General features: G+C 35.5%; 1 protein-coding gene across 10 annotated transcripts in view; it reads right to left on the reverse strand.

Annotated features, from left to right (window-relative positions):
• The window catches only part of RYR2 (ryanodine receptor 2), a 381,629-nt gene that overhangs the window by 153,970 nt on the left and 201,308 nt on the right, over positions 1-26,351 (reverse strand). For all 10 annotated transcript variants that reach the window (XM_063151586.1, XM_063151578.1, XM_063151584.1 and 7 more), the window contains 9 exons: positions 24,397-24,515; positions 23,887-24,020; positions 20,084-20,325; positions 16,498-16,690; positions 14,483-14,699; positions 14,157-14,261; positions 9,489-9,592; positions 5,309-5,392; positions 2,130-2,289 (listed from right to left, as the gene is read on the reverse strand). In XM_063151586.1, coding sequence (XP_063007656.1) covers positions 2,130-2,289; positions 5,309-5,392; positions 9,489-9,592; positions 14,157-14,261; positions 14,483-14,699; positions 16,498-16,690; positions 20,084-20,325; positions 23,887-24,020; positions 24,397-24,515 — 1,358 coding nt within the window. The remainder of the gene's footprint in view (positions 1-2,129; positions 2,290-5,308; positions 5,393-9,488; positions 9,593-14,156; positions 14,262-14,482; positions 14,700-16,497; positions 16,691-20,083; positions 20,326-23,886; positions 24,021-24,396; positions 24,516-26,351) is intronic.

Below are 26,351 nucleotides of genomic sequence, written 5' to 3' on the forward strand. Positions count from 1 at the left end.
AACAGGCACACCAAAACATACATAGAGGCAGTTTATAATAAAAATATTGTGAAAATGTAAAGGAGACATTTTTTCATTGCCACCCACACATCTTTTATGTATTATTCCCAATTCGGTAACACTGGGAAAATCTTAGACATCGCCATTTATATATGGCTTATATATATGACTTTCCTACCTAATACCTCACTAATTCAGAAAACATGCAATTTAACTACAAATTCACTTCAATAAATATGGCAAAATTATTTGTGGTTTTTTTTCAAAGATACAAAGGGTAGGTTAAACTGTCTTCGAAATCTAAGAAAATTTGCTAGATGTGAGTCATAAGATTAGATTTTCCCAAAGCTAGTTAGAAATATAATTAGCTAAGAGATGCATTTGATTCCAGAAACTTCTTAACTTTATCTTAACCAATAAATTCTGTTGCAAAACTAAATTTAATTTTGGGCTATATCAAGTTTCTATCCAAGTTGTAACCATTTCCCAACTTTCATTTGTTTCAAAGCTCCCAGCTGGCAAGGTCCTATATTGAAAATTATTGGCTTCTGGAAGAATAAAAAATATGGGAGACATGGTATAAATTCTTGAGTGCCTTCTTCTATATATCAGAAATATTTCTTTTGAACATTCAGTTTTTCATTCTAGAAATGAATCGTGCACTGATTCCATAAACACAGGATTGAAATATTGAGTTCAAATTAATCCTCTCCCCCTACCTGACAACAGGAAACCATCACTTCCAACACTTTTCATGATTCATGCTCCATCAGAAATGTTAACAGCACTTCAAAAGGCCACCTCTTACTTAAAGGTGCAGTATTAGGGAAAAAATTGATCCTGGGGAAAGCAGAGGAGTTGCACAAACACTGAATTATCTTCAGTGTTTTCCTAGTAGAGACTATACATATATTCCAGTCTGCAAACAGAAGAATTGACTCACTTTCTGTCTAGACCCAAATAGAGAACATAGATTTCCTAAATAGCTTACAGAGTAACACAACAATTTCATAGTAAGATACTATAATGAACAATACTGAAATGCAGATATGCAGCATATTTTGCCACATAAGCGTACCTGCATGTGATAAGGTGAGGTGCTTAATATATAAAAACCCAGATAATTTTATTATTTTACACAAAAGTTCTGCAAATAAAATGAATCTTGGTCCTGTAGAGGAACAAAATTTGACATATGTTGCACTGAAATGTAAAACTCAAATTTTTGTCAAAAATAAGGAAAAAAAGTTATGTACCTACAAAACAGCTCTATCTCATTTTTGCAAAAATAATGACCTATTATTCTCAGCACAAAACCATGAAAACTCTTTTTTTCTCCAGGGTAAATTGTCCTAAACTTTCACTCTGAAATGCTACCACACATTTATTAACACAAATGAAGAGACCTTTCTGTATATAAAATTCACAACCAATCACAAAAACACTAGAAAATCTTAAGGGAAAACAGATGTATTGGAAATTAGGCTAAATTAGGCTCATGGTACACCCAATTGACTGGTTTTATGGTTTTTAAAGAAACCAAAGAACCTGAGTTTTCCTTTTAGCAATCCACTATATTTTATTCTTACTCTCCTCCCTTGTAACACATTGGGATAACTACCAAATAATATTCATATTCACTGGAGCAGAACAACTAAAGTAGGACTGGAACTTTGAGACTGACTTAACTATTCTCAGTTCAAGTCTTCTGCCAAAAATAAAACATATCAGCCAAGTTATTACTAGAAGTTTACATTCTTATTTTCCTGGATAAACAAAATTATTCAATTCTCAGAACTGCAAACATTTAAATGATTCCCCTAGTGAAAGTCAATATTTACATATCCTAAAATACTGGAGCATGTTAGCTTCCTGCATGCAATTTTCTCACCCTGAGATTTAGATAGCATACAAGAATACACCACCAAGTTTTTTAATACTGCTTGTAAAAGAGTCTCATACTGCTATTTAGCAAGATTGCTTTAAATTATGTTGGGGTTTTATTTTGGCTGACAAACTTGCATTCACTAGCTGTTTTTTTCCTGACTGTGTGTCACCATTACTTCCATTTGGCTGTGAAATATCTCAATAGATAAGCGCTGTTTAAAGTGTCTGAAGTTAGCACTTACCTGCTGGATGCCATATGTCCAGCCTTGCCTTATACGGTCCCTTGCCCACACATTGTGAGCATTCTCTGCCAGTTTATCCACCATAGCTTCTTGAGAGGGGGTCAGTTTGATAAAACTCAGATCCATGGGTGCTGGCTTGTATCCACTCAACAACTGATAGCTGTTGAATGAAAACAGAACTTGCAGTTATTTTTTTTTTCTTGCTGAAAAGTAAGAGAAACCACTAAAGAAAGAAATAACATCTATGCAACATATCTATGTAAGTATCATATCTGCCTTTGAACATAAAGAATAATAATTTAAATTTGATTATTGATTTGTTGTTTATTTGATTCTGTTTCAAGCTAATTGCATTGTGATAGGACAAAGTAACTGGTAATGAAAGCTATGAAAAATGGTCTAAACTGAAATTGTTCTTAAATTATTTTAGTAATGTCACATATTCAAAGTAGTAGATTAAGATGCTGTTTATCTAAATGCTTATATCAACAATATTATTTCTACCTCTGAGCAGATGACAATACTTAGTAAATTCTATTTACTTCCTACTGAAACAAGAAAATAGATTCTTCCTGTTGCATAAAGGGATGCTAAGAGACAGAGCAGGTCAAATGGCCTACTCAAGACCAGTTTTGAAATCCACCTTAAAATGTTTTCATAATAATTCATGCCTTAACTCTCCTTCAAATCACAGGAGCAAATGCCTAAATCTAAGCATGACTTCAGAAGAGAAAGACAGCTTCCTCACTTTTTAACACTCCTAGAATGCTACTTTTATAAAGTTATTCCCTTCCCATTAATTATAGGAATCTCCTACTTTAATCTCCTACTTTACTTATGAGCAAACCTCCAATGGAGGACATAAGGCATTAAAGGTCTTTTCCAACTTAAGTGATTCTATTTCTCCTTCAGCATACAAAGCTATTTTGGTTGAAACAAAAGGAGTCTGTGGAAAACAAACAACAGCATTCTCTCATTGAAATTCTACACCCTGGGGTGTATAAAGAATGGCTAGCTTAAATAATTGCTCAATTATTTTCTACACAATTTTGTAATTTTCTTTATTTGTACTGACAGAGAAGAACCCATAAAATTAAACAGTATTTATCCCCATTTATAGCCTAAAGTAATCAAATACTTTACCAATCTTAATTAATTCTTTTCTGTAACAACCATCTTAAAACACAGTTAAACAAATTATTTGTTGAAAATAATAATTTAAAACAACCAGGTATTTAAGAGGGATTAGATCTATAAATAGGAGGTTGAATCTTCCTTCAAAATTACCACAATAAAAAGAAAAAGTTTAAGCTAGAAAAAAAACAATTCAAGAACATCATTCCAAAATCAGCCCTCTACATAGTTCACAATCTGCAGGTTTCTATTACAGCAAGCCCCCACAGGAGTTCACTGCCCTCACAGTTTACCTCTCATCAGGTTTCTGTGAAGTCACTTTAGTGAGATGAGTAAAACAAGACAGTAACAGAAACAGTGAAACATATGGAATTAGCACACTTGTCAGGTTGGCAATTACTGTGCTCTTTCCAGTCATACTCCCCTGCACAACCTTTTAGGAATGCAGCCACAATGTGTTCCTTTCCTTTTTGCTAGTTTTTTCAATCCATTATATGTGAGGTATCAAAATTCTAACTTTGTATGTATGGTATGACTTCAGGTTCCTACAGTTATGATGGTTAATGAAATTAAAAAGTCTCAACATTATTGGACTTCTTATATTAGAAAGTATAATTTCTTCAGACTTGAGATTTGGCTGCAGTTTTTCAAAAGCAGGAAATTTAATTCACTTGAACAATCTTGCAAATGCACATATACTTCTGCCCAGGAAATTCAGAACAAAAATACAGAAGGCCCTAGATATCTTTTCTTCTTTGAGAAATATACAGTTATTTTGGGATACCGAAATAGAAGAACAGTTTGGGGGGGGAACTTAAAATAATACCCTGCTTTTATTTGCATTCATTCTGGCAAAGCCACCACATCAGGGATTCTGAAACTGCAATATCAATGGTATGTAAATCTGTGCAGTAGGGTAGATACCAAAGACTTGATGGTCCAGGTTCTTACAGCTACCTTGTAGCAAAGTATTACCTAGAAGCCTGCAGGGATCTTGCCAGAATAAGGCACAGGCTTTTGGCTCACAAAAGGAAGAAAGAGGATGTGCTTTAGTTAGGATGTGCTGGAGGTTGTTACACTGGCCTCAGGGACTGCACGTAACACAAAGGTATGGGTCAGTGAAGGATTGCAGTGAATAATGGAGATATGCAATACCAGAGGAACAGCAGTTTCTGCACACAACACATTCCTGCGAAGAGCAATGAGCTGCTACTGGGGGCAGGAACTCAGCAAGCAGCACTTACCATTGGTCTGAGTCATAGCCAAGGAAACTAAGTCACTGTCTTAAATTCAGGAATAACAGATCATGCAGAAGTTCTCTTCTAGTAAAACTGTGGCATTTACCTTTCTGACTTCTTACATATTATATAATCTTCCTTAATCCCCTGGGCTCAAGTGTATGTTGGGCAATAAGGCTGTCAGGCATAGGAAACTAAAGTTCCATTATCTCAGCTGTGTCCAAGATCCCAAGTTCTTTATTCCCAAACTCTCTGTGCATATACTGGTGCTAAGAAGCCAGGGCAACTTGGCTGGGCCATAGGAGCTGGTTTCAGAGCTGTGGTAGTGGAGGGCACTACACCATACCAGGCTAAGCCCCGTCCTACTAATGCTGATGCCAACATTCAAGACCACTTGGAAAAAAGTCAGGTGATTGTACCAGTTCTCTATACATCAAGTCATGGCCATTTGAGAACTTTCAAAAGGGTCACCTTTAAATATCTGCAGCACTGTAAAATGCATTGGCAAATTTACCGTAAAATTCTTTACAAAGCCTCTGTGATACACAAAATACATAAAGGAAATAAATAACTGCGAACGTCAGACACTACAACATAGCAAAAAAACCCCTAAAATTTGTCTACACATTAGGTGACAAACACCTGGAAGAAAAATTGTAAATTATGGTATGTGAAAATTGCTGAAAATTCCTGAGAATTCATGCATGCAGGCCCAAGAACTAATAAAATTAAAAGCGTAAACATTGAATTGTTAAAATAAAATACACTTAATTCACACTGCCTAACAAGAAGACACACTGAACTTACTTCTTTGGAAGTTTCATTTTTTTCACTTTTTCTTCAGCACGTTCATCAGCAATTCCAACATGGCAGCCTAATGCAAGCAGGGTTCTAGGACACAGAAATCAGATAATAATTACTGATAATTTGATATTTAGAGTTCCTACTGTTTATAGGCACACTATAGTGCCTACAAATGGCACTATAAAACAAATGAGATCTATGGAAATTATTATAGTATAATATGAAAATATCAAGATCAGCCTTTTTGTATATGTAATAAGCTTTCTGATAGTGTTAAGAAAATGCCACAAGATGTTCCAAAAATATGAGTAAGGTACTTCAAAGTGTAGTATCATATAGTATATTTAATCTATCAGCTATCAGTTTGAAGATTGCCCTTTGAATATTATTTCTGCTTTATATTCATAGTGCTTACATACTCACTCATACTGCTTCATACCCACATCTTTATGTTTTATTACTTACATCACAGCCATAAAAATAAAAAAAGGCATAAATATCACTTATCCTTATAATATGTCTTCATTCTAAAGAAGCCATTATTTTGAGATTTCAGTCGGATCTGGGTTTTTAAGACAACACACTTCTGAAGACAGAATTTACAGCAGAAGGCATGATAAGCATTAGGCCAAAAGTGCCAACTTATTCAATCTAGACAGTGTGTCTTGTACCTACCATGATGCTTATACTACAGAGTCACTGAACCAGCCCATTGTGGCCTAAATCTGCAAAATTCAGGTCATTTCAGAAAACAAACACTATTTATATAAACTTAAAACAGGGTCAACGGTACTAATTTGGTTTCTGATTACTTCAGAGTTCTTGCTTTCCTTATAGCCACACTGCTTATGAGCATAAATTTTAAAATCTCATTTGTCTCCAGGATTTGTTCAGTAAATTATTAATTATTTGTTCCTGTATCTATAGTCAATATTGGCTTATAGTCTTTTTAAGTCTAGGTGCATTGATAAAATATTGACATTGAAATTAATAGAAATCCCAGACAAAAGTCAGTCTTAACTTTGGAGTCAGATGAGAATTTTCTCAAAACCTGAGGGTGATAACTATATTTTTGAAAGAAACTGATTACAGAAGAAATCACAGGTGTAAATACCTTGGACTCCATTCCAAATTTTCCTGAAGTGGAAGAAAGGTGTCAAACAAGGTTTTTATTTGTTCTTGCCACTAGCTGAAATGATATTTTCTTGTTGAAGTATGCTTCAACTATATTTACTGCTCTTGAACTGACTTGGAGGGGAAAGAGCATAAATACTCTTCTAACATTATTTCTTTTGGCAGATGAATTATCTGTTTCAAGGAGATTCTTGCAGCATATTTTTAGTGCTAGCTACATGAAGTAAGTCCTACTCCTATGGACTGTGAACCCTGATTTAAAACTAGACAGTAAAGCCAGAAATGAGGAAATATCCAGTGGCCCCTTCCTGCAAAACACACTATCTGCTAAGAATACACCATGCAGCTAGATTTCACCTGGCATAAAGAGTACATGATTCCTATAAAGCTATCACCAGCATAAGTAGGAGAACATATCTAATAGTGAAATGCACTACAGAGGAGCTAACCTCCGGAACCCCTAATTTTCCTGTAATGTAAGCCAGGAATTATCTCTACCCAAACAAAACAAATTCAAATAAGACTGCCACAGGAGGATAAAATGACAGACTGTACTGGCAGAATCTGAAAAACCATTAAAGCTCTTCAAACCTAAGCAAGAAAATGAAAAGTGGCTGAATGTAGATCTCATCATCACAATGGTGGATGTAATTATCACACAAGACCGAGTAAACACACAGAAATGGGAAAGTCAGTCACAAAAAAATAAGCAAGAACAAGCAGAAAAATATACAAGACCAAACTATAAAACATATATATAAGCACGTGCAGAAACAGTATGAGCAAGCATATTTTAATTCTATGACATTTTCAGAGGCAACTAATTCTTGCATCTTGACATTTCCTACAGTATGTAATTTTTATAGCTCATAAAAGTATTCAATCTTACTTAAAATAAACAAAGATCCCAGTATATGGAAAATAAATGTTGTATCAGATAATATGACTTAGATCTTCCTTGGTTTCTAACTCTCTCATCTGGCAGCAGAACTGCCAACAAACCACAAAGGAAAACAAAATTACAGTCAGCATTATTCTCCATGTTTTGCAACTATTTCAAGTATACAATTTGATGCAAATTGTAACGAAAATTATTAGAAGTTTTAAAATAACATTTTCTTTCCTTTCCCCCCCCCATCAAGATTGACAGCTAGTAGATTAGACACATCTAGTAAAGAAATAGTCAAGACAGGCCTTCAAATCATCATCTATGGATCACCTAGAACTGATTAGTTCACTGATTTTTCAACATTTTCAAGCATGTAGAAACAAACTGAGCAAGAGGGTCCTAAATCTCTGCACAACAGATGTCTACGTGATAAATACAACTCAATACTACAAAATTAGAACTTCATTTATCAGATAACAAGGACTAATCCAAGGAGGTAAGCAAGACTTAGTTCACTAAGCATACATTTTAAAACCCACTGAAGGACTGAGTGCTTTATATTTTGGATATTATCCATTTAATGGAAAGACTTTTTCTCGAGTAAGCAATAAAATTAATTTTAAAAGAGTAATCCATAACTTGTATGCTTATAAAACAAAAACTTGGCAATTTTTTACAGGATTAGATTAGAAAAGCATTGGATACTGAACCAATAATCATCTACAGACTCATTAAATTTGTTCAAGACTTAGTGGAACATCAGCAGTGTGCATTTAATTATGAGGGCATGATTTTTCTGCTGTTTGAGCCGTATTACATAGAGTATTCTAGGAAAATATCTAACCATAGTGGAAGCTAATGACATCATCTTTTGTAGTTTCATTAAAAAGGAATAATCTATTCTGAATCCTTAGCACATTGCTCTGCTGATGAGAAATGCTCAAAAACTTTCCTTTTAATTCTAATATCTACCCGTATTTGAATTTGAACTTATTTTCTTGCTTCCAGTTCAATTTCTCTCTGAATGCTTTACCTCTAAATAATGGCAAGCTATCCCTCCAGAAACTGTTTAGCACTTAGGGTCATAAATACAATCCTAAGTACTCAGTTTTACACTGAGTAATTTATTTACTGTGGGAATGGTAGATCAGTAAATAGTGCAGAGAAGCTGGCCTAAAAATAAATTTGCAAGAAGTTCTAAAAGAGGTGTTCTACATAGCTTTCCACTATGAGCATATAAAGGCCTTTTCTTAGGACAGTATATTGCACTATCAGTTTACATGGCAAGGATATTAATATAGGCCAATCTTCACAGAAAAATAAAATCACATGCAGACATTCATCCTTTGTAATCTCTCTGAATAGTAAAAAGCAACTATAATCTAACAGGAAAAAAAAAAGAAAGAATAGATTAGAAGTATGGCTGACTGGAGAACCACATCTACCGTCAAGCATTTATCAGTTTGATCAGTATTTCTACACATTGGCTACATGCAATCCTACATATGGGAGAAATTACTTACACTAATAGATTTTTCAATTAATTCACAGCAAAGTAAGAACTCACAACTCCTTGATTGAAAAAGCAGAGGTGAGGAATTGTACCCTTGTAAACCACAAAACTAGATTACTTCAACAAACCCTTTAACATCCCATTGAAATTTGCTAGCATTCCAACTGGAGAGCTTCCATGACATTCACACATCTAACCACTCATCCACAAAAGGAGGGAATGCCTGCTGCTGTTTGTTCTGTGGCAACATGCACACTGACACAGAAATAGCAACAAAGGGTCCTAATGCAAAGTTCCTAATTTAAATATCTGCTGAGTGTCAAAGTGTGTTTTATCAATAAAGAAAATTGAAAGAATTAAACTAAATTGAATAAAATCAAAGAAGCAAAGTTTTTTTTTTCCAAACCTTGGATCTATTTCATCCTAGATGAAAACTCTCTGAATTTTCATTTCACAATCAGCATTACAACAATAATTCTAAAAAGACTATCAAAGTCATTTTCAGTGCCAAATACATAAATCATTAAGGTATCTCACTCCCTCATTTGCATATTATTACCCTCTCCTACACATCAAATTTTAATTCGCGTATCAATTTATAATTCTGGAAACTCTAACTATAAATTTCAAAAGTTCTAGAAACTTACTTCAGTGTTTCAAGTGACATTTGCAAGTTATAATTTCTTTCCTGCTCCGGCAATTTGGAGAACTCCACTAAGCATGGGTGTTGTCTTTTGTTGTCATCTCTAACCTGAGAAAAAAGAAAAAAAATAACATGCCTTAACATGCCACAAAAACTAAAAGAAATTTAAAACCAGTCAATCCACAAGGTACTTAAAGCTGATCCTGTTAGAAGTACTCAAACTGGACGACACCTCGAAACAGAAAGTATTCTGTATTCTCAGAGCATAGTGTTCAACAAGGCACAATTTGCATTTGAAAATAAACTTCAGATTTGCATATCTCAAGTGGAATAAATGCAAATTTGTGCAGGCTATTATACAGATGTTCACAGGAAATACGCAAAGTTCAAGAACATGCAATCTATATTGTTTTAACATACAGCCATAAAATACCATCTCATCTTCAACCCCATGTTTCAAAAATTCTACATCCAGTTTGTATAAATATGTTGATACAGATAGTACTGAAATCCTTACCCAATGAAAATAACAATGTAAAAGAAATCTTCCCTATATCTTACTTCTGAAAATGTTTGTTTCTAAGTTATTTCTAGTACATAGAAGCAGAATATGACTGTTAGGAAGACACATATGAGTGTAACATGAATTTACCTTTAGTGTAGTGATAGGAGAGCCATACAGACTGTAATTTACAAAATCCTACATTTTATAAACATGCAAGTATGATCAGAAACATTTTTGACCTCCTCTATTTTACAAAGGTTTAATCTAACACTAGGCATAACCTAGACAGGCAGCCTCAGAGGCTGTGATAACCAAGCACTCTATAGCTCATCTACTTAGCATCATAGCTAGAGTTTAGCCAAAAACATCTACAAAGGCTTGATAAAATATATTAGTTTGAAAATATTAACTAAAAGACCCCAATGCAATTGTTAACATCTGCCCAGTAACATCTTAGTGTCAATCTTATAAGGACCACAAGTTCATCATTTATACTGACCTTTAATGGTTCAAAGTGGAAGTTATTAAAAAATAACATTATTGATTTTTGATCAATCAGATAATTCTGCTGGAAAACTGAATGCTAACAGTTGAAATTAAAAAGCCTAATTGTTATAATTTTTCAAAATTTATATTTACACTATTACTTAATCTAGTTAATTCAATGTCATGAAAAAAATCACATTTCTCTATAACATTGCTGAGTAATGTAGTTTTTGCATTTTGATCCAAGCACATAATTTTCAAATCGAACAGCAGTCATTTATTTATGTTTTGGACTGAAAAATCTTTACAGTCTCCAGGGGGTATTTATCTTGATTTGATAGGATTAATGTTCTTTGGACAGACAACACAGGCAATTCAACTGCCAAACACTTAAAAAATTTAATAGACGGTAAAATGAGAAATGTCTTTTACTAGCAGTGAAAATGTTTATTTACAGATCCCTAAGATCTTTGGTAATCTGTATATTAAAAAATTGAGTATAGTCTCTGAGTTTAGATCTGTGTACAGCTAATTTAAGTCTTGGATGTCAGGTATTTTCCTCGGAAATCCAAATTATTTTATTTCCCCTAGTGACACTATTTCTGTCCTACAACTACAATGTATGATAACTCTATCATATAGCTAACATATTTTGTGGGTGACCTTGTAGTTTCCTGGGGTATTTTTTATGAGAACAAAATAAAAATCTACTGCCTTGGTGGCAGAACTCATCCATCAATTCATAATTTTTGTGGCTGGTTTTAAATGTGCAGTGACATTGAACAGAAACAAAAATATGCAGATGCATCTGATTATTTCAATAGCACACATATTCACAGTTAAATTATTTTTCTACATTAACTTGGTATTTTACTTTGTTACATGCATAGAATGCAGTAGTAATAGGACATGCAATAGTGGGTATCAGTTTGGTGATACAGCATACAGATCTGATGATGCAGACATGTAGGAGAAATATAAAAGGCTACAGCAGAAATTTTTCATAATCTGGAGGATCATTTTAAAAGACTGTCTATTAGCCTTTAAACTTTTAGACGGTGAAACAACACCACTAGCTACTACATACAATGCATCTTGCTCTGAAGTAAAAAGACAAAATCTAATATTAGAGGACTTGTGTGCATCTGACCAAGCTAATTTCTGTGCCATGCCTTCCCCCGCTACTTAGTAACTGCAGTGCATGAATTCAGATAACTAGAATTGGCAACAGTGGCCTAAATGCAGCCCATACAAAACTGGGAGGAGCTGTTGACACCTTGGAGGGTAGGGAGGCCCTGCAGAGAGACCTGGACAAATTACAGGCCTGGGAAATCACCAACCCCATGAAATTCAACAAGGGAAAGTGCCAGATTCTACACTTGGGGTGGGGCAACCCTGGATGTATGGACAGACCAGGGAATGAGACACTGGAAAGCAGTGCCAGGGAAAGGGACCTGGGAGTCATGGTTGACAGCAAGCTGCAGATGAATCAGCTGGAGATGAATCAGCACCCTGGCAGGCAGGAGGGCCAACCCTGACCTGGGGGGCATCAGGCACAGCATCACCAGCCGGGCAAGGGAGGGGACTGTCCCCTCTGCTCTGCACTGAGGTGGTCTCACCTCGAGTGCCAGAGTCAGCTGTGGGTGCCACAACCCACAGACAGTCATGACACTGTTAGAGAGTGTCCAAAAGAGGGCAATGAAGATGTTGAAGGGCCTTGAAGGGAAGGCATCTGAGGAGCAGCTGAGGTCACTTGGTCTGTTCAGCCTGGAGGAGACTGAGGGGAGATTTTATTGTAGTAACAGCTTCCTCAGGAGGGGAAGCAGGGGGAAAGACACTGATCTCTTCTCTGTAGTGTCATTGACAGAACCCATAGGAATGGCCTGAGCCTAAACCTCAGCGGAGGTTTAGGTGGGATATTAGGAAAAGGTTCTTCACCCAGAGGGTGGGCACTGGGACAGGCTCCTCAGGGAAGTGGTCACAGTGCCAAGCCTGAGAGACCTAAAGAAGTGTTTGGACAACACTCTTGGACACAGGGTGGGACTCTGGGTAATGGTGCTGTGCAGGGTCAGGAGCTGAACTTGATTGTTGTGGATCCCTTCCAACTCTGGGTATTCTATGAAACTGATAAAATCATCTGTGAGGAACCAGTATGACTAAGGAATCAACCTCCAGAAAATTATCAGCATATGCTCTATCAGGATCCCAAAGAGAGTGCATCCTACCACAATGCATTAAAGCAAGGTAATTTAAAATATTCAACACCTATTTTCATTTTGAACATCACTAACTTTATCACTTGGTACTTATCATATATGGTTTAAATAGCGTTCAACTGTACAATTAGACTCTCAATATGTAATGGTACACTAAGAGTTCCTGCAGATTGCTGCACAGCTGGTATGATTACACCACAATTAAAATGTTTTGACACAACACTTTAACTGAGGTTTTGCATTTGGTTTGGTGGGGAAATTAACTACAACAAAATCTAGAGATCTTCTCTGGTAATCATACATTTTTAAGTATTGCTGAATGCTAAACCAAATAAATACCTATGCCCAGTTATCTTAAATGTGTAACGTGAACTCCTCAAAAGCCCAAAAGCTTTTTAGTAACAAAAATAGAATACATACGTGTTTTTAAACTTATATTTAGTACATACAGCATGTTTCTATATATTCTTCACAGCAATATTTCTTCAAAAAGCAGCATTTGGGAAACAAATAGTGAGCATAATAACATGATCATTTTTTACGTTATTTACGTATCATTTATGTTGAAAGAAATTTTTTTTCATACTCCATGAAAAGTAGGAAAGAGATAAGAAAATAGTTACGTACAGCACCTAACACAGACATGAAACTGAAGAAGTGGAGAAAAGGAAAGCAAAAATCAGATTTAATAGAATTTTCTATAGGCAATACTTATTTGGAACTTCGAAAGAGTAATGTCAGCACATGTAAAGAGAACCAAGAATAACTGTTTTCATTGGCATATTCCATCAGTCAGTCGAACATCTTGCTCCAAGAACAAATAGGAGGTAAAAAATTCACTATGTGCTTTCTGTGCTGACAGTTAGACTGAAAATTTCAGCACCAAATTGTCGCAGACATCTTTTATGAAAAATCCTTTCCTTAGGATTTTTCCTACTGAGAAGCTGAGAGGCCTCAGGAACAAAATGCAAACAATGGTTATCTGCTGCTGTGGAATGCAACAGGTGGATCTTTGATTGGCCCAAGTTGGTTGTTTCTAATTAATGGCCAATCACAGCCCAGCAGGCTCGGACAGAGAGTCCAAGCCACAAACCTTTGTTATCATTCTTTGCTATTCTATTCTTAGCTAGCCTTCTGAGAAAATCCTTTCTTTTATTCTTTTAGTATAGTTTTAATGTAATATATATCATAAAATAAAAAATCAAGCCTTCTGAAACATGGAGTCACCTTTTCCCTCAACCTGAGACCCCTGCGAACACGGCCACACCAAATTCCTTTAATACCAGAATGTTTGTTCAGAAATGCCCAAGTGCCATTGGTTTGCACATGCTTTTGTTAGGATAGTGTTTAAAACCTTACTAATTTTGGGGGCAATGATGAAAAATGCAGTTCCATTAACACATTGAAACCAATGTACTAAATAATACAATGCAATTAACAGAAAATCAAGTTGGAAGGTACATACTGGTCCATACTGCCAACCAAGTTCAATCTTATTCATAACCCAAAGTTCATGGATGTTCTCTGCTAATTTTTCTCTAATCCTTTCCAGGTGAGGAGGCAAAACAATCTAAATAGAGAAGAGATAAGAGAGGAAGAGCTATTACAAATAAGTTGCTTGACATGCCATCCCAACTTTCATAACAGACAAACTTCATACAAACCGGATCTCAATAAATCTCAAGGAAAAAACAAGTTTGGGACAAGGTGGAAATTCAATCAAATGAAGTAACATAGGCATGTAATATGTGTGTGTTTAAAAAGGAAAATGCCATCTTTCCATTGCCATACCTGGCTAGTATCTACAGGAACAGGAGTGAAAGCTGCTTGTGAGAGAGAGACAGTGGGACCCAACAGGTCTCTTGTGTAGCTACGATCTTGTTTGTACTCTCGGCTGTTCTCCACTTTCAGCTTCTCTTTTGGTAGTACAGCTTCAAAGCATGGAGCATATCCAGGTGGAGGAAGGAACTTGAACTCTCCATGGCGCCCTCCAAGCAAGAAACGAACCCTGTAAACATCAGAATTACTTTAGATAACCAAGACACTTCTGGTAGAAAGCCTAATCAGTGTCTAAGCCTAAAGAATATTAAATGTTATTTTTAAAAGGGAAAAAATAAGGGGGGGGAATGTCAATGTTGCAGCTTTTTTTCATTGTTTACAGTTCAATTTTCTCTAACTGTTGCTGGTTTATGATGTAGGAGATTGAAAAAACACAGAAAAACAGAAAAAGTAAATGATTCTTTTTTCTAGTTAATTTTACTTCACTAAAGACATTTTAAATGACAAGACCAGTAATCTTTGAGAGACAGAATAATCAGTTTACTCAGCACACCTTTAAAGTAAGCAGCAGCCTTTTGAGTCTCCAAAGGCAGAGATTAAAACCCAGAGTAATCAATCAAGGACTTCAGAACTCTCTCCATTGAGGAGGTCTCCATTCAAACTCTTTTGAGAAATGAACCTAAAACCCTGTGGTTCTTTCTTTTCTCTCACAAAACACTAAATCTTTAGGACACAATACAAAATCTCCTAAATCTCCTTCCCTAAAACTTTTATCATATTAATAGAGACTCAGGGGAAAACACTCTTTTATTAATGAAAAATGGTAAATATGTCATGGCCCTTTATTACTGAAAAATTCAATCAATGAGGTAATAATGGTGTAGCAATGACATAATACCAATATGACATAGCCATGGCATAATATTGAAAAGTCTTCCTAGAACATTGCCATCCAGGAAGGAATCAAAAAACACCCAAAAGACTAGCCTTAAACTAAAATAATTTTGTGTCTTTTCTGTTTACTGAGTATTTTAGTGGATTTTTGTTAATGCTATACCAGTACACACTCAAAAACCTTATGCAGCACACAAATAATATCTGTCAGTAATATCTCTGATAACAGAAATAAAGCATGCAGGTTTATAGTTTTGCATTTTGTAGCATGCAGATCTATGACTCTACTACATTTTCTCTCCTGTACTATCAAAAGCAAAGTGTAAGGAGTGCATTCTGCATCTGGAGCAAAGGATGGGTGTGTGCTCTGTGTGACAGCTTTTAGCTTCTGTGGTATCCTTTGAATGATCCCTCAGAGAACATTGCTCCACCTCCAACAGAAATCAACTTTCAGCCTTCACCTTTGCCAGTCCTGATAACGTTGGTCTTCCCACTGGAACATCACAAAACCTTTTTTAATATTATAGTTTCAAATTTCTCAGTACATCGAAGCAGATGTTTGGCACCTCAAGTGTGACTTGAAATTTTATAAAAAACCAATACAGCAACCAGAATACAGATTGAATTCATTTTAAGTCATGCTGCGGAAGAGGAAGTGTATGACCACTATTTCTTAAGGTAAGTGCAGATAATGCCTCTTTTAATAATAGTTACTACCTCATAACAGGTGAATTAGGGAAAATATATCTTTAATATGAAAGGCTGATGCAAAATGCTGCCCTGGAGTAAATGCGTAGCAATGTGTCAGCAAAGAAATTATTAAGATGTTTCTAATATATGCCTGCAAACCACCAGAATACACTGGTGTGCTAAAAAGCAACAGATGCACTGTGTCTTTAGGACTTCTTTGTAGCTCTCACTATACAAGAACTGGAACTTGGCAAAAAAAAAAAAAGAAAAAAAAAAAAAAAATGTCAGAAAGAGAAATGAGAACAGACAGCCTGGGAAATATTCAGCATATTCATCTATACAGAAAAAAAAAAAAAAAAAAGAAAAACAAAAAAAAAAAACAGACTTAAAACAAACAAACAAACAAAACCCAAAAACCACAAACAACTCCATGGGATGCTAACTTTATTCCTGCAGAGAAGCTGACAACTGGGAAGAAGAGGCCATCTATGTTGAAGTTTTCAAACATTCCTTGAACGGGCTGACCATTTATTCGGAAAGAGATGCTGGGGGCACTCAGGTCCAAACAGCAGCTAATGACATCATCAGTTCTTAATAGATGTTGGTTGGGAGAATTTACTGATCGCGCTACACAACCTATGGAAGTAACAGAGACACATTTAGTGAAACTTATATAAACCACACTGGTTTTCACAGAAGGCTAAAAAAGAGAAAAACATCACTCTAGAGCATAAACATACTAATACACAAATATCTAACCTAAGACATCCAAGACCTGGTTTTAAGCTGGCAATATTGTGAATAGCAGCATACAGTGATATCAACACAGCTCTCATAATTCTGTCTTCACACCTCTATTCAAGCCACATCTCCAAACACTCAGTTGATCCTTGCAAACCAAAATAAATAATAAAATAAATAATAAAATAAATAAATAATAAGACTCAATTACATTTAATGTGAGAATAATTACTGATATCCATATAAACAGTCTAAATCAAGAAAACCACATTTTATTCCTCACATTGCAATCATTAGTACCTAATATGAAACCTAGTATACTTTTCTAGAGAATGCTTCATTATTTAGACAAAGAAGACTATCTCACTTTGCATTATTTATGGAAAATTAGGTACTCCCTGTTAATGGCCATATCACGGTAGCCTTCGAAACTTGTATGAGAGTATATACTATTCAGTTTCATCATTAAACTGCAAACCAGCATTTTTCAGCAATATACAAAGACAGCTGCATTTTGAAGGCATATATATATGTATATTTTAATCAGTTTTTATGAATTCTAGAGGATTATTCTATCTTGCATCAAGTTTACACAAGGACACCTGCTTCCCAAGAGAAACAAGCCATAGAATTCAGAAATAGAAAATGTTTTTGTCTGAAATTTACTGTCATCTACAGTACAAAATTTTTGAAAAAACATGGAAGCTGTTTGAAAACATGTCTACATATGTTTTCCAAAAATAACTTATGCACTGTCTGCAAGAGATACTTCATGATGAGCACTAAGAACAGAGCACTAACCCTTTAACTAGGGCGTCCAACTTGTGTAAACATGAAAGACTTAACTAGCACTACGTTTCCAGGAAGAATCTGCAGGCATGTGGTTTTATCAGAAGCAAAAATAATGAAATCTTAGTAATTTTTTAACAAGCTAATTTTCATGCACGTATCTCCCTTACCCCTGAGGAAAAAGAAAAAATACCAACACTTTCAAAACTCTATATATGAAAAATTACTTTGTGATACTGCCAGATGAAAATATCACAGCTGAGAGTTACTATAAAATAAATCACAGAAAGAAACAATCAATAGTAGGGATAACAAAATACAAAAAAAGCTACCAAGGAAGAGTGGATATTTCATTCACTTAAAGAATGCTACTTGAGACCAGATGCCTTTTAGACACTAAAATTTTGGCAAATATAGGTTATGAAAATCAATGCATGCTGACTGCTAACAGAAATATGTATTTGTCATTGATGAATATACAGTAGAGCAAATTATCTAAATGCCTTTTCTGGTCCTAGGCTTAAAGGATCTGTGAGTTCCACTTCTCCATAATAGGTTATTTCAGGACTGAAGAACCAAATGTAAATTGTTTGTGATTCTCATACAGGCTTGGTCCAGAACAGAAATTTGGGGGCAGAAATTATTGTTGCTATTCATTATTAGAGTAAATTTTTCATGGTAAGAAGGTTATTTTTAAAATGCCATTGCAGAGATTATCAAGAGCAGTCTGGACTGTGGAAGCAAAAAAAGGCCATGATTTTCAATACACAACAACTTAAAGTTCTTCCATGTTTGAGAGATATGTATGTGTTACACAATATTATCAGCAAAGAAAGAAGACACAAATCTTTTCAAACCTACCAGCCATATCCATAACAGATGAAAAAAATTGCAGATACATTTGTAGACTAACCTATTTTTTTTCGGCAGGACATGAGAACGACAAACAACCATTCATTTTTTTGTGTTGTTACGTTTCTCACTGAAAAGTTTGCAGTAGGTAGAAATATAATTTTGATTTTCAGTAATCCTTTGTTTCATCCCTAAAAGTGACCTTAAGTACAAAAGCTATCTTGGTTAGCTCATTATTTTCAGGTTCTTCTGTAATAATACTTTTTCTGTCAAACTCAGTCACGACACTTGTAATGAGACCATTAATTATGCATCATTGTTCCAAAGTAATTCTCACTACACACGCGAGGCTAAGTAGCAGCTTCTTGCCTAAGATGCCACTCCAGTTGATATGCTATTATTTATTAATAAAATCCATTGCTATTTTGATTGCAAAGTTCTTTTGAAATGTAATACTATATTATTTTCCAAGTATCAAGCTTCAATGCCTCAAAACTGCAAAAACTTTGGATGAGGCAGCTGACTCACTAAATTATCTCTCTTGTCTGCTAAGGTACTTTAGAAAACCTGTTCATAACTTTATAGTGGAAAGAACTGCCAATCCAAAGAGCCTTTCCCAGTTTCCAGGCTGTTCTCTAGTTTACCACTACCCAATAATCTCTCAAAAATTAAAAGAAAAAAAAATCATCTCAGCAAGGTGAAATCATAGTAAAATCTCCTTTCAGAATGTTCAGGACTGTCCAACTGTAGGACTACCCATGCTAAATTATATCTGGGAATTTTTTCACAAAAGTCAAAACTTGGGAAAAAGATTAAGAAATAAGAGAACAAGCTACCATTATTCTGATTTTGCTAAGCTAACCTCATCTGAAGAGAGAATAAAGTATTTGTGCAATCAAGAGTAAATAAAAATGCTTTAGATACTGAGTTCGGCTTTCTCTAGTACTAGAATCTTCATGCAAAAATTACTATTAACAATTAGATCCAAAGTAAGCCAAGAACATTTTAAAGATGAATACCTGAGCAAATACATCATATGCAAGCTAGGAATGTGATTCTGCAAGTTTTGCAGTAATCAGTCCTAATGCATGCAAATAAAACATCACTACATAAAAAATATCTTGTTTTAAATGTATGGTAAAAAACATATTTAAAAATCTTCTTCACCTCTAAAGTATCTCTGAACTTCTAAAAACTCATATAAAAATCTGACTTGAATAAAAAAACAAACCAAAAATCTAAAATGAATAGTCCTGAATCTCTCAGACTGTTCTTAGACTACCACAGAGGAATTACAAATCCAGATGACTGTTTGTTGTACTTCAATTTTTGCAGCTTTGAAGATTTAAATAAGATTTTCATAGTTACCATGAACACAGAGTCCCCTTATCCACACCCCCCCGCCAAAATCCCAGCCTGTAAATTACTAGTCTACCTGCATTACTTCATACAAACCAATTTTTTTCAATGGACATTGTCAGTTTAAATCATATTCTGATATAGGGTACTGTTTCTGTATGTTTCAAGTGCCAGCTGAAATAAATTATTCACTTTGCTGCTGTTGAAACCAAATTCACTGGGATTGCAAATACAATTATAATGTCTAAAAAAAAGTCATCAACAACCACAAAATACCCAAGAGAATACCTGACCACAGATGTAGACCATCAAAGCCATAGGAATACAGGTCATCACCAACACCATTTCCTCCCCATTCCGCTCCTCCCCCTGGGTAGGGTGAGTAGCCTTCTGTGGAAGCCCAGCCCACTCGCAGGTGAGTTGATTCTGCAGTCACAAAGGGCTCTAGATGGTCCACCATAAGTTCATAGTACCATTTTCTGTACTGGGCCGAGCCTTCACTAATCCCCAAGAAGATGTTGGGTCGCATGCTTAAACAGAAAGAATAAAAGTAGTTATTAAAATCTTATCTCATGGAAAAGATGAACTGCTGTGTACTTTTCATTGACTGAAATTTCAAGCTAGTTTTGTGAAATTGAAACAACAGAAGTAATTTCATTTCACGGAAACACAAGTTGGAAAAGACTGCAAGGAGCATCTGGTGCAACCTCTCTTGATAAAAACACAGGACAAGATGGCCCAGCATACTGTCCTGCTGAATCTTATACGTGTCCAATGTAGGGTAATCCACCATTTCCCCAGCAAGGTTATTCCAATGAATGAGTCTTCTCATTCTGAAAAATGTTACTCTTTTCTCCAATCAGAATTTCCCCAGGAGATACCTGTACTCATTACCCTTTGGCTTTTCCATGTGACTCCTGGCTGCACCTGTTCCTCTAACTGGAAAAATGGAAAAAAAAAGAGGTAGCTTTAGCTCCAATACTTTTCACTTGCACTCCCAAATCTTTATAGTCCTTCTTGATTCTACCCAGGTTTCAGCTTGCTGTGCCATTTATGCCCCCTTGAGAAGAGTAACAATGGATAGCAATCCGTGCTCTGAACAAGCTGAGGCACCCTCTAGGCAACATCTGAGACATTAGCTCCCAGAAGGCAGTATATTTAGTTATTTATTTATTCATTTAGTCTGGTGAAAAATGGTCTATACATTTTAAGTTTAAAAAATGTGTGCTTCAGTAACTGAAACATTATTCTCACTCAGATGCCAATAGTAATTGGTTTATGTGTTTGAACAATTAGTAGATGTTAAATCCTGTAAAAAAAAAAAAAAAAACAAACACAGCTATTCACCAGTTACCAATGTAAGTGTAGTAAGTACACATTGCAGGTTGAATTTTACATAGCAAACTGCATTCTGTAACACTTATCCATTCAAGAGAGTAACATTTTAAAAGATACAAAAGTGAAGAGTCATTCTATTCCAAAATTCTCTTGTACCCCTTCCTTCTTTGTTCCAAGTCCTGTATAACTCAGTAATTTGCAGTGGTTGTAGAAATCTTTAATATCAATGTTATGCCCTTACTGCTGCTGGTTTCACAGTACTTCACAAGACTACTTTAAAAAGGCAAGCTACTACTGTACTTATTCAATATCTAGCTGAAGGGCAATATGTAGAGTCATATCATAAGGTCATGAGGGAGAAAAAAGAATGAAAGAAACCTACGCTTTTCTAATCTGATTTTGGGGATAATATTGAATATAGACTCGCATACCAAAAAGATCTCTCTTCAGACAGTCATTCCTGTGTCAGCTTTGTACTAAGAAAGACATTCAATCTTGAATTAAAATCATAGAGCACAGAAGCATCCAAAATCAATACTAGTTATATTTCTTCAACGGCTGGTTATCCATATTGCAAAAAATCTTTTAAACTTCTAGACTGAGTGTATGTAGTCTTCACATTCCTCCACTAGATTGGGTTAATACTTGTATAAATATTTTCTTTCTCCATTCATGCTGATTAATCAAAAAACTATAGCTCTAAGCTAGTCTCAGTGTGCTTTCTGGCAGAATGAATGCAGGGGGAGGAAGAAAGGCTGGTATGGGTGGCTAAATACAAGTCAGTGTAAAAGCAGACTCTACTGATCTGGTTGCTTATAAAATACCAAGTTTTATCAGGTAAGACCAATACACTGTCCTTCTAGAAGCATATGGGTTGTCTTTTGCCAAATGTTTAAGTATAGATACTATTCACATTGTTCCAAGACAAAAAATTAATGAACTTAAAACCAAAATGTGTTTGAGAAATTTATCTTCCAGAAAATTAATATTATTTGTAAATTATTACTCTTTTCAGCCTGAACAGAGTAGCACCTTATTATGCTTTTTCCCAGACTTCACAATTTAATCAACCTTATCAGCCAAATTCCTATTGCTCAAAAGAGACTTGTGAATAGAATTTTCCATGAAAAAGTATGTTAAAAAGCAATATCTTAGAAAGTTTCAGTAATAGCCTAGAAAGTTCTTTTGCAAATATTTTTGGATCAAGGTATACATGTCTTTGTCTAACACTAAATTTCTTCAATGATTCCTTGTTCTTATTGACTTTTGAAGAAAATATTTTTTTTTATAACTGCAAGAATAAGAATCTTCTCATTCACAACTTTCTGTTGCAAAGCAAATATATGGAACAACTAATTTGCTTTTCTATCCTTCTTTGGGAAAGTCTGTGTTCCTTGTAAAAGATCCAAAGACATCCCAGAAGCTCAATCACTAATTGCAGAATCTCCAAGGCTGGAAAAGACCTCCATGATCATCAAGTTCAACTTTTGATCAAGTATCTTCATGACAACTAAACCACAGCACTAAGTGCCACTAAGTCACGTGATTTTTTGATCACTATCAGGTATGATGACTCCACCACTCCCCTGGGCAGCCTGTTCCAATGCTTAACCCCCCCCTTCCATGAAAAACTTCTTCCTGATGTCCAATCCTCTCCTGGTGCAGCTTGGAGCTATGTCCTCTGGTCCTGTCACTGGCTGCTTGGGAGAAGAGGCTGACCACCAGCTGGCCACCGCGTCCTTTCAGGGAGTTGTAGTAAGTGATAAGCTCTGTCCTGAGCCTACTCTTTTCCAGAGTAAACAAACCAGTTTCCTCAGATCCAGATCTGTGCTCCAGATCCTTCCCCAGCTCCATTGCTGGGCACTGGACATGCTCCAGCACCTCACAGTCCTCCTTGTAGTGAGGAGCCCAAAACTGAACACAGTATTCCAGGTGTAGCCCCACCAATGCCAAGTAAAGAGAGACAATCAGTTCCCCAGATCCTTTAGCTTTAAGAAGCCTCCTTATAATAGACAGTGTAGGTTTTTTATGGTTTTCAGCCTCTAGTAAATCTTATGCACTCTGAATTATAAGTACTATTTCTGTATTTCCATTTTCATTCTCAATCAATGATTGAGACTTTTAAAAATAAACAAGTTTGAGACACAAAATCCCACAGATCTTCTCACAAGGCCACATTCTTTGGCCTCAGCATCAATTAAAACTCTCAAAAAAGAGTATTTATTATTTACTTAATAATACTTGTAAATTATACTTTACCAATTTAAGATGTTACTAGCTTCATCTTGTTATTAATGTCTGCTTGAAGGTAGCTTCTAAAAGTGAAAGGAAGGGTGAAGGCACTCTCTAAATATTCTAGGCAGTGATGAAGGTGTTTAGCACTAAATTCTTAACTTTGACCAAAGATCACAATTTTGACCTCAGAAGATCATAAATATAAAAGCAATCACAGGACATTAGTTGACAATACTTTGAATGCACAGCTAGATCTAGACCATAATCTTTAAAAAAGACTACAGCTTTGCAGACTTAAAATAGTTTAGGGCAGCTATAGTTTGTGACTCAGCTCTCACTGAGCCACGTTTCAAATTTAATCACTACAGCAAAGGGAATTTAAAATCCTAGTAAGAATAACAAATCACAACAAAAGTTTTGGATGTAAAAGAGATTTTCTGTAGTGACTATTTCTTTTAAGGTCAAATTGGGGTTTTTTCTTTGTTCATAGATAGAGATTTTTTTCTTTTTCTTTGTACCTGCTCACATGGTTGACAAGGCGTGTCTGTAAGAGCAGATCTCTTCCTGGCAGGAGATTATCACAGATTAGATGTTGATTAGACCGCACAGCTACTCCATGACAAACACACAGGGAACACAAAACATCCAAAACCTGAAAAAAAAAAGAGATTCTTTTAATCTTAAATAGTTTTTCATTGTCATGGTTAATTACTTCAGGCAATGCAATGCTCTATACCTTGTTACTGGAAGACATGTAATGGTATGTAATTTATCCAACACAGTGGTTTTATTGTAGAACAATTCTGAAATTCTCCTAACATTAAAACATTCTTCCCACTTCCCTCACAAATTGTTATGTATCAATGTTTTTTGCCAAAAAGAAGGTAATATTTCTCTGCTTCTATGCATTTTTGGATAAGTTTTATTTCTCATTATCAAAACAGCATTAAAGTATTTGAAATTAACTTCCACACAGAAGAATGAGTTCACTTTGTTCATCTAAATATACTTGTTTAGTCTTTACCTACCTTATGGTTTCTTCCATGCTTATCCAAAAGACAGATGATTGATTTAATATGTCCTTCCTTAATAATGTTGAGAGCTTCTGGGCTTTCTACCAAAACACAGTGTAAAACCTCTAGAATTCCTGGGGAGGGGAAAAAAGGAATGATTTCATCGATGTGCATATAATGTCATAACTATACATAACAGTTAGCAATCTGTTGCTCATGAACATGAAATAGTTCCAAAAATCATTGTATATGACAAACAAACCCAATAAAGCAGCAGTCACTGCCATGAAGAATCATTAGCCTTAAAATGTTTCTCTGCAATGGGGAAATAAAACAAACTCCCATGTATACTGGACCAAATCAACACCTGCTTTGGGATCTTCTGCCTTTGGGGAAGGGAAATATTGTACATGGAGTTCATCGTTATCTGTTGCTACAGTTCTGGCCACAATGAGAGAAAACAAAGGAGCTGAAGGAAAGCTGAGAAGCAGCTTTCAATCTAGAGATATGCAATCCCTATTAGCAATGTACAGCTCTCCTCATTCTGTCTTCAGCCCTTTATTCAAGCCACATCTCCAAACACTCAGTTTAAGCCTTGCAAACCAAAATCCATAGCATGACTCTTGTGCTCTTCGCCATGCCCTCTTTCCATTCAAGGAAATTGTAGCACTGCAAACTCCCCTTCATGTGGGAAAAATAGTGGTTTTGTCTGATGGTTCTCAGTGAGAGTACTCTGGCCCTTCTTTGATCCTTGTGAGGAAGAGAACATCAGCTGCTACAGATAACCTACACTACCATCACCATTTATCCCCATACTATTTACTGGGTTTTCCAGAGGTCTGAGGGACATAGGCTGTCATTGCTAATAAACGGTGGGGATTAATCAAGGACTGAAATGTAGAAAAGGTGAAAGACAACAGATAAGTGATCATTTGATTCATCCAGTTAACAGGTTTCAAACAAAGTGTGTTGATTAATATATTTGTAGACAAAATAATGCATATACAAAGAGAAAACATAAGTGGATAATGAGCTAGGGGTGAGCTCCCAAAGTGATTCCATAGCCCTGAAGGTTTCAGCACAAGAAGTCTTAACGATAAACAAAATGACATACTAAACTTGATTTTGGCAGTGGTATAATCTGTGTTGCAACAGATGTGCACTTCCATTACTCCACCATTCTATGATTCTATGAATACTGTCAGTAACAATATTGTTAAGAAGGGTAAAAACCTAAAAGTCATGAGAGCCAGCTAAAAGAGCAGATGCTCTGTAGCAACATAGCAGTAGCACATTCCACTCAGCCTACAAACTAGATGAGGTCAGGGGACGCTGATCATGGTAAACCTAGGGAGGTGAGAAAAAAGTTACAAAAGGATGCTTAATCTAGAGGGGTAATCTAGAACAAGATCAACAATTTTGTGTGTCACAGTGATCTGGGAATTCACAAAAATCACCATTCCAAATTGTGATTCAAAACATGGTAACTGGACATTTGCCATCACTCACTCTAGCACTGAAACATATTTTATCAATATAAATAGTAATTCAGTATTAAATGACACCCCATAAGTGTGGCAACCATATCCTTGGAATTTTCTGTAGGTAGAGTCATAACCTTTTGTCTTAAAATAGTACATAGGATTCATTTTGTAGTCTTAACATTTTCAATAAGAGAATTAAAAATCCTTTGAAGATGTAAACATTCAATAATAAATGTATGCTATCAATTAGGTCCAGCTGCCCAAGCACCTTCTTGAATTACTATAGCATCTGAATGCTAATTACCAAATATGCTTTGTTCCCTCTGTTTCAGAAAAAAAATTGCATGTGAGTGTACAGTGTCTGTTCAGACTGATTCACTTTTAGATTATCTATACTGAAGACAATCAGACTTGTTCCAATTTCATTGGAGTTACACAAGGCAGTAAAGCAGTAAGCATTTGAATCTAATATAATTAAACAGTATG

This window comes from Melospiza melodia, chromosome 3 (genome assembly GCF_035770615.1).
Source record: "Melospiza melodia melodia isolate bMelMel2 chromosome 3, bMelMel2.pri, whole genome shotgun sequence".
In the NCBI taxonomy this organism is placed as follows: Eukaryota; Metazoa; Chordata; class Aves; order Passeriformes; family Passerellidae; genus Melospiza; species Melospiza melodia.